Here is a 10,021-nt window from a genome sequence, read left to right as displayed (position 1 = left end):
TACATGAACACCTGTTAATTCTGGATGTCACTACACATGTACATGTAGACTATAGTGTTTTCCTTTTCAGATGCATTGTTTATATATTATACCCATGCATTAAATGTATATGTACATGTAATGGTATACACATTGTACATACGGAATTTGCTTTTGTTTGTGTATGACTGTTGCGTGTATTAATGTACAATTTGCGATAATTTCAAGAATTATATACATGTATACTCGGTACTTGTACAGAAATATATTACATTGAATATAATATGCTGTATCACGATTCCGGTTTATTTAATTTTTTATTAATTGATGAAATATACATGTACATGTATTTTATTACTTGATTATGAAATAAGTAAAATCCCAGGGAAAAATCCGAAACATTCCGAGTAAATAGATCATTTTGCGTTCAGCGTGCGCTCAGCGCGTTCGTTCACCGTTCACTTTGCGCTCTGCGTTCGCTCACCGTTCACCAAATTGCGTTCACCGTTCGCTCTGCGTTCGTTCACCGTGTGTTAACCATTCGCTCACCGTTCAAGTGGGAAAGAAGAACGTTTCAGGGACTGCTATCTATCTACAGCATTTATCTGTATCTACAACATTCGTTATTCCTCTCGTTCCTCTGCCTTCCTAACGGTGTCGCTCAGCTCCAAACCCGTCCACTCTCGGGTATTATCTTTTCATCTTTTTCTGTCTTTTACCAGTTACTAGCTAATGAATTGATCTTTGCATGTAAAAATGCGATGATAACGCTATCAGTACGTCACATGTCAAGAAAAGTGAGGGAAGGAACGAAGGGAAGATTCCTCCTTCCCCACTGTTGTAAGTGCCTGAAGATTGATGCATAAAATGTGATTATTTAAGTTATTATTTTCCTGCAAGTCAGTGGGTAGAATGACTCGAGAAAATCTCAACGAGTAAAGAGGAAACAAACGGTACTGCAGATTTCTTGTGTTGTCTTCCGCTACCAAACATCAGAAATTTAATTTGATAACTCGCAGTTTTAGTACTAGGATATTCGCTTGCGACATTCTGAAAAATAACCTTCAAATCAAGCAGATATGACTGAATCATCTTTAACCATCTTTAATTTGTTTACAAGAGTTCCAAAGTGACACATAATTTTCATAACTTCTTTTTCTGAAGAGTTCCAAATTTTTATAGTTCCGATATTCCGTATTGATATAAACGATATCAATTATATGCTGTTGGTACAATAGAAGAACTTTCTTTTTTCCCCCAATATGTTTATTATTAAAATGAAATATTTCAATTTTAAAGAATATTCAAATGAACAATGGCAAGATAGAAATGTGAACAAAATATAAAGCCTCCTTCTCAATATGATAATTAGTCCTGAAAACATTGCACACATATATATCAGTGAAACAGCGTAACCTGCATCTTGGCAAACCAGAGTTGGTATATGACGACTTGATACCAACTGTGACTTTTTATTATTCGGCATCACTCGTAAATCACACACCCACACACTTACCTACACACACACACACACACACACGTACACAAATACATACACTCATTCCCACCCAAATTCAATTTTAAAACGCTCCACACATCATAACACATATGAATACACCAGTGTTTCATGAAAAGCAAACACGACCGATTTCCAATTTGAAGGCTTGATCTTCTCCTCCTATATCACTAATACCAATATCCATAATCGGTAGTCTAGTAGTTTTCTTTGTTTTAATTTCGAATACCGTTTTCCCCCATGAGCCATCTTTTATCTGAAAGAATGAAAAATAAAATAATAAGTTAGTATGCATTGATTAAAATTAGTTATTCATTTAAGATAGAGGCACGATCACTTAATTACTACTTACTGCTGCATGGGTATTTGTGACATGCGGATTGATGTTTACTCCAAGACTATAGACTAATGATATATAAGTATAAAGGGTGTAGATGTACATTCATCACTGTAATATTTAGATTCAATCTCAAGACCATGGTTATCTTAAGATATTTGTTATAGAATGTGATACTTACAGAGAGCAGAAAAAAAAACCCAAGAGATGTTTGTAAAACACATATGCCTCCCCTGGTGTAAAATTTGAAAGGTTTATACACACATTATTTAATTCATAGTAGTATCATCAATTGAAAATATTGAGCAGACAAATATCTTCCTATGTCAAGAGTGAATTGACCATGTGACCTAAAAATCATTAGAGGTCATCTACTCCTTATGCTGTACCAGTGTACCAAGTTTGGTGTCAATCAAGCAAATAATTCTTAGAATATAAGAGACAATTATATTACTATGTCCAGTTCAACCACTGACCTTTGACCATGTGATGTCTGTCAAGCAAAGGGTTATCAGGATATTGAGTGGACAGTATATTACTATGTCCAGTTTGACCCTTAACATTTGACCATATGACCTCAAAATCAATAGGGGTCATCTACTATTTAGGATGTACCAGTGTACCAAGTTTGATGTCTGTCAAGCAAAGGGTTCTCAAGATATTGAGCGGACAGTATATTCCTATGTCCAGATTAGATTGACCCTTGACCTTTTGACCTGAAAAAGAATAGGGGTCCTTTTCTACTCATAACCAGCTCGCATATGAAATATCATTATGATCAAGTGAATGTTTCTCAAGATATTGAGCGAACAACCGACCGACCGACAGGTGCAAAGCAATATGCCGCTCTTCTTTGAAGGGAGAATAAAAACCCGACAACACCCTTACATTTTTTTTTACATAATTCTTTTACATGTTAAAACATTTATCTTGTATGATTACATAATCTGAATAAAAACAACCTGCATGTTGTTGGTAGAAATGTGTGCCCCCCCCCCCCCCCCACATATATACATAAATGCGCATCTGGTGCATCAAAATTGGTACCGTATAAGTTTTACATTTACAATATTTTGTTGGAATATTTCTGGCACAAAAACGTCATTTGCTTCATATCCACATTTGAATGCGTTGCATTCTAAGGTAAGAAATGTATATCACAGAAGATTCGAAATAATAGTGTTCGATGTTGTCCTCAATAGAATAACTACGTATACCATGATCCTATTATTGGTTAATTGATATGCATGCACGACTGTAAATTTCAAATCGTATAATTTGGTTGCTTGTAAACTGTGTTATATGACTGTTAAGTCCTTATATGTCCGCTTGCACAATATGTCCGCCCAATTTTGGACCAAACTGTCCTTATATGTCCGCCTGCACAATATGTCCGCCCCGCCCAATTTGTTTTCAAAGAGTCACTATATGTCCGCCTGCACTATATGTCCGCCCATTTTTTTCCCAAAGTGTCACAAGATGTCCGCCTACGTTTTGAACGAACTAATACAATATGTCCACCTATATAGGAATTTGATTACTATATAACGTCGGTGAGAAAGACATACTATTTCGAATTCTATCTGTAAAAAAGACATAATTCGACATTTGTAAACACAGTAGGGAAGCCTGCTGAGGCCATTACTTAGAAAGAACCTTATTTTATTGCGTATAATCGCAAAACGCAAAAGTTTGCGAATAAACGCAATGATTATTGCGTTTAGACTCAATAATCATTGCGTTTAATCGCAAACTTTTGCGTTTAATCACAAAGTTGTTTACGTTTAAATGCAATCTTTTGCAATTAAACGCAATGAATGATGATGATTGCGTTTAAACGCAATAAAAGAAAGTTCTTTCTATGTACTGGCCTCAACAGGCGTCCGTAATATAGTAACATGTATCTACATAAATCACTTTTAATCATTTAGCTTATGTTTGCGCAGGAGTGATTGTGCATTGCATGGCTACCGAGAATTTAGTTTTATGATGTAACCGTCTTGGGTTCCGTATTAGTATGTACTTATATTTACATTTCCAATGGTTTTATGATGTAACCGTCTTGGGTTCCGTATTAGTATGTACTTATATTTACATTTCCAATGGTTTTATGATGTAACCGTCTTGGGTTCCGTATTAGTATGTACTTATATTTACATTTCCAATGGTTTTATGATGTAACCGTCTTGGGTTCCGTATTAGTATGTACTTATATTTACATTTCCAATGGTTTTGCCTTTGATATCTTTACCTACTGTAATAGCCATTACCTCATTAATGATTTGTAGTTGGGAAAAAAGGCGCGTATGAATCTTGATAAATATAGTACGTCTATTTTAACGGCTGGGAATAGTCGACATAATTTAAAACAGAAAAGAATTATAAGAAATGAAAGTTGAAAGTATGAACAGCAACACTTCACATCGGCATACATAACTGCAAATTACGATGTATGCAGACACCAAGCCTCTCAGTTCATACCCAAATGTATTTTCAGAAGCAAAATTTACTTTATAACGTTATCAAAAGTTATGCCAATTTAAAAAAGTGTCGTGTGAATACGCAACATTGTGTTGTGTAAATTTGTATCAGCGGGACAGCGTTTCGAAGTTAAAAGGAGAGGTGTATTGAGCGACGGCGTGCTACCAAGAAATAGCCCCTTGTTGTTGAAAGGGTCGCTGGTAAAACAGGAGTTGAAAACGATTATTGCAAAATATATGGTAGTGATGTGTTGTGTACAGTTATCAACCAGACTTTGCGTTTTGTAAGTTTGTTGTAGCACAACGGCGAGTTGTATTGTAGTGTACTAGCGCAACGTTGTATTTTGTTGATTTGCGGAACGGTGTGGTGTGTAAATTGTTGTACGCAACTGTAAGTTGTGCATTACATAAAAGATACCATTAATTAAATGCTCTGTGTCATCCTCACTGAGCTTTATTTAACAATTAAAAATTCTGTGCTGGCACAATGACGATTTGATGGGCGACAGCTAGCTCTGATAGCAGAGTCTCACAGCGGGATGGTCCAACAACGTGATTTGTGAATTCACGAATATGACATGTACAGTATTCTTTGCACTTTGTGCCAGCGGAACAATGTGTTGAGAACACATGACTGTGTCGGTTTGCTATATGACTTTGAGCCTAGTTTAAAACGTGTTGTGTCAGGTTAGGTTAAACTTTCATTTTTAATTACATTAGCTACCACATGCTTTGTTAAGTTATGTCCGACGTACTTTGTTTTAATAGCCACATATCGCATTTTGTATGTAGTTCCGTTAGCGTGATGACTGTGGAGGACTTCAGAACATAAATGAAATGTGAGCAACATCAATCGCTCCATGACAATTGTAAAATATAGTTTTGGTGAAGGAGGGGGATTGAAAAGACGTGTCGCCAGCGAGATGCGAAAGACGAATCATGAAATGGAACAGTGAGTGTATTTTGTGATTGTTGAGGACAAAGAAGTGCATCAATCCTATATTGGTTTACACATTGGAGACAAGTTCAGTATCACTGTTACAGTCTGTGCTATTTTGAAAACAACCTATGGTACATTCAGGGTTTCGTGTTTGCCAAACTCTCTATTTTGTATTGCTTATCGGAGTTACGAAATTGATCACTGTTCGTCACCTTCACTCCTTTCATTCAAATTAGATTAAGTTGCTTACCTTCTTGTGATTTGTAAATGTGTTCAAGATAATTTTGAACTGCTCTCTCTCTCTCTCTCACACACACACACACACACACACACACACACACACACACACACTTATACATATGCAAAAACTTGAGAAGCTTTCACACATGCAGCAAAATCAAATATTGGAAAGAAATATTGTAGTTTGGGCGATGCAGTATGATTGCTACTCAACTGTTAGGAGTTAATAAAGTATTTACCTGGCATCCATCACTCTTAACTTTGTATCGAAACTTTTTCTTATTGTTTGCACCAAGCCAGTCACCGTTGAATGTTGTGAAGAGAAGCGCTTTATCTTTGCTTTTTGACTGCCCGTCACTATAAGCCACTGAGTTTTTGCAGTGGTAAGTGATCTCTTGATCCGCTTTATCGTGCAAGTTTTGGAGAAATTTAATTTGTACTACTTTTGCTTGATATGGAATCTGAAAAGAAAATGAAAACAAATGCCTTAAAGTCTTAGATATCACTTGGTAATCCTTCCGATAACAATACGTTTGGGAGTACCATATATTGACTGATAACAATACGTATGGGAGTACCATATATTGACTGATAACAATACGTTTGGAAGTACCATATATTGACTGATAATAATACGTATGGGAGTACGATATATTGACTGATAACAATACGTTTGGGAGTACCATATATTGACTGATAACAATACGTTTGGGAGTACCATATATTGACTGATAACAATACGTTTGGGAGTACCATATATTGACTGATAACAATACGTATGGGAGTACCATATATTGACTGATAACAATATGTTTGGAAGTACCATATATTGACTGATAACAATACGTTTGGGAGTACCATATATTGACTGATAACAATACGTTTGGGAATACCATATATTGACTGATAACAATACGTTTGGGAGTACCATATATTGACTGATAACAATATGTTTGGGAGTACCATATATAGACTGATTTTCTGCTTTCCTTTCTGATTTTCGTTCTACTGTTTCAGAAAAAATACGTATATTTGGATTTCCTTAAAATACTTATAAAATCTATGAATGACATTCTAGATAAGAAAATTCAATTGCATCATAATGGAAGAAAACTGATGTTCATTTGATTTATAACAATTAATTGAATCTATACAAGGTGACGATGTTCTTCCCAAGTTTTGTAATTCTTGAGTAGAAGAAGAAAAGATTTAAACTACACACTCGTTATTTTCATCATTTCCTGTCTTTTATTTGAACAAAAAATCTGTTTACAGATATACTCCAACTATACATATATTTTTATTCAATAATTTCAAAATTGTCCTGTTTAACCAATAATGATAATAACCTATACTTATGAATTAATAAATTTTGCCAATAAACGCCTACACACTTGCTCCAGAGTTACTGTTTGAATCTTTGATATTGTTTCATAAAAGAGGTGAAGTCCGTAAGCTATAATAGAATCTTACTTGATTAGTAAATATCATGAAATTAATTTTAAAACGTACTTTTGTTTTCGATAAATTAACATGAAATAGCAAGAATGAGAGCAAAGTGGTGGACACGCCTTGGTGGATCTAACCCAGCTTTAATTTAAAAAAAAACCTCAACTTAAGATAATACGACGTGAAGTAAATCCGTTGTTTACCGATGCTTGGACTTTGATCTAACAGAAAAAATAAGTTTTGATAATTGATTAATAAATAAAAGATGCCGGTTCGTTTCTTCAATCCATGATTTCAGTCTTGGAAACTAACAAAATCGCACATCCTTGGGCCTTTCCGGCAAGCGCCCCACTTCTGTAGGTGTCCAATGCTAGTTATACTTACAATAGTTTTGACTAGGCCCACATTTATATTTCTATGAAGATTCATAATGATATTACTTATATACATCTCATTCAACGATTGACACCCTCTCCCCAACTAACGATCTGACACATCGACTGCTAATTTTTTCGTGATTATAAAAATAACTATTATAACTGTTTAAAAATAATTCATTAACAGTTACTGATATGTCCAGGAGTCCGTGTTTGCCCAACTATCTATTTTGTATTGCTTGCATGAGTTATGAGATTGATCACTGTTCGTTATCTTCACCTTTCATGTACAGACACATGGATAAACACAAGACAGTTTTTATTTAGTTTGAATATGTTTTGTGATAACACATATCTTGAAAGTAGGCAGAGAGATATATAACATATAAATTTCTCTTAAATAAGTGATAAGTCGAAAACTGTCCAATATGTCAGATATCGAATGCTCCGGGACTGTCCTGGGAAGATTGCGCCTTATAAGTGTAAAGTTAAAACATTTTACCGAAGTTAGGTTGTACACTACACATGTACCTGGTCATGTCCAAGAAATCAGACCACTGTTTAAAATATAGCAGTTTTCCTGTTTTTGATGAGAAGAAACCACGTGTATTAATAAGTCTGCCCTTAAATTGTCGCACTGGACATTATAAACACATTCGCAATAATGAGTTTCAAATTTTGAAATTATGAACGACCATTCATTTTGTCTTTGGTCAACTATTCGGCATGGAGGATTACGATTGCATTCTTAAAATCGTAATCTAATTTTCAATACGGAGAGAGATCAATAATGCTACATAAGGAATATTTAATTTGGAACTCCACGTGACTTCCTAATAATCAAGTTTTATTTACTGTATATGATATAATTAAATATAACATAACTAATGCCCGCAATTAGTCAAATATTATTCTTAAATTCATTTGAATTAAAGACATCGTTCATTTAATTCATGTACGGTACAATTCAAACATACCTAAAAGTCCTTCCTCTAAGCATTATTAATTAATTGTGGGGTTTCATCTGATAATAATAACAATAATAATAGACCAACAACCAAAATAAACACATGATACTTTCACATGGGGGTATTCTAAATTCATGTTAGGGTGGGGTGGAGTGGGAGACATACGATCTATAAATATGCTATCCACATTGTATCTTTACGGAGATTCTCATTCTATTATCAATCAAATCGATTCAAGAACAGAAATCCGGCCAGGTTGCTTTAAAATACGCTAAAAAGGATCTAGTTACACAAAGTAGGTATCAACCTTAAAACATGACACAGTTCAACTAAATGTAAATTTTTCGAAGAATGTCTGAACACTTCCACACATAATTTTTTTTTAAATATGTTTGATCACTTTCAAAAAGACAAATGCACATCTTCAATGTATCCATAACAACTTTACAAAGTTTGAGGAATGTCAAGTAAAAGGTGTCAGAGGAGTTAATTACACAAAATAGTCTATTCAAGACATGCTTAAAAATGATAAAGTTCAACTACACGCTCATTTCTCGAAAAATGTTTGATCACTTTCAAAAGTACATATTCTATGTGTCCATAACAACTGTACAAAGTTTGAGAAATGTCAAGTTAGACGCGTGAGAGGTTTTGATTACATAAAATAGGTACCGTCTATTGAAGACATGCTTAAAATGACAACGTTCAACTACATGTAATTTTTTTCGAAAAATGTCTGATCATTTTCAAAAACACAAATGCACATCCATTCTCTTCCCAGGATTCCTTGCGCTACTCGCACTATACCTCTGTCAACGGTCAATTAACAAATCTTGTAAAAAAAAAATTAATATCCAATATTTTTGTTTTTGACGAAATATTTAGTCATATTATGAAATGCTTTTGGTGCTTACCAAAGTTCAACTACATGTACATGTAAATTTTTTCTTAAAATGTCTGACCACTTTCAAAAAGACACATGCACATCTTGAATGTGACCATTACAACTGTACAAAATTTGAGGAAAGTCAAGTTAGAGATGTGAGAGGAGTCGATTACACAAAGTAGGTACCCATTACAGGGACACCCGCCCGCCATTTACCATTCAATATGCCAAATACACTTTGTACAACCGGCCAAATATGTACATCTCACGAATTGTCATGGTTCATCTAAAGACCGAGAAGTATGTCTTGGTATCGTGAATTTTTTCAGTAAATAACACGTATTTATATGTCTACATACATATGTATTCTTATTCACACATTTCCAAATAGTCCTGTTGGGTAGGTCTATTTTCAATTCACATGGATGGGAGAAGATCCATTTCTGAATCACATCTATATATGTTATCCACAATGTATTTTTACTTATAGATTGCTTAATAGAAAATATCATGTTTAAAACAAAATGTGATATGAAAAACACTAGAAACTGTTCAGGATTAACTTGTAAATTGGAAAAAAAAACCTGCTTTAAACGAAACTTTTACAAGTATACTTAACTCATGTAATCAAAAACATGACACGGGCCTTGTTTACATAACAAAGAATTGTGGGTTCTGTATCTGTCTTATAACTCGACAATTGCCATTCATATTTCAGTTAATCAATAGAAATACCTTAGTTAAGCATTATAAACATAAGAATAAGAAAAGAAAATTTTCAGTTCAAATTGTGTCCATGCCCTTTAATTGGAACAATTTTAGATTATATCCAGAACCACTTGTCCAATT

The 10,021-nt window shown here is 34.3% G+C and overlaps 1 protein-coding gene across 1 annotated transcript in view; it reads right to left on the bottom strand.

Annotated features, from left to right (window-relative positions):
- Positions 1–1,223: 1,223 nt before the first annotated feature.
- Positions 1,224–10,021, bottom strand: part of LOC125646538 (fibril-forming collagen alpha chain-like) — a 283,991-nt gene continuing 275,193 nt past the window's right edge. The window contains exons 47-48 of the mRNA XM_048872886.2: positions 5,732–5,953; positions 1,224–1,751 (exon numbers count right to left, since the gene is read on the bottom strand). Coding sequence (XP_048728843.1) covers positions 1,605–1,751; positions 5,732–5,953 — 369 coding nt within the window. The 3' untranslated portion in view covers positions 1,224–1,604. The remainder of the gene's footprint in view (positions 1,752–5,731; positions 5,954–10,021) is intronic.

The sequence above is a fragment of the Ostrea edulis genome, chromosome 6, assembly GCF_947568905.1.
Source record: "Ostrea edulis chromosome 6, xbOstEdul1.1, whole genome shotgun sequence".
Classification (NCBI taxonomy): Eukaryota; Metazoa; Mollusca; class Bivalvia; order Ostreida; family Ostreidae; genus Ostrea; species Ostrea edulis.
Note: the sequence above shows the minus strand (reverse complement) of the source record. Positions and strands in the feature narration are given on the sequence as shown.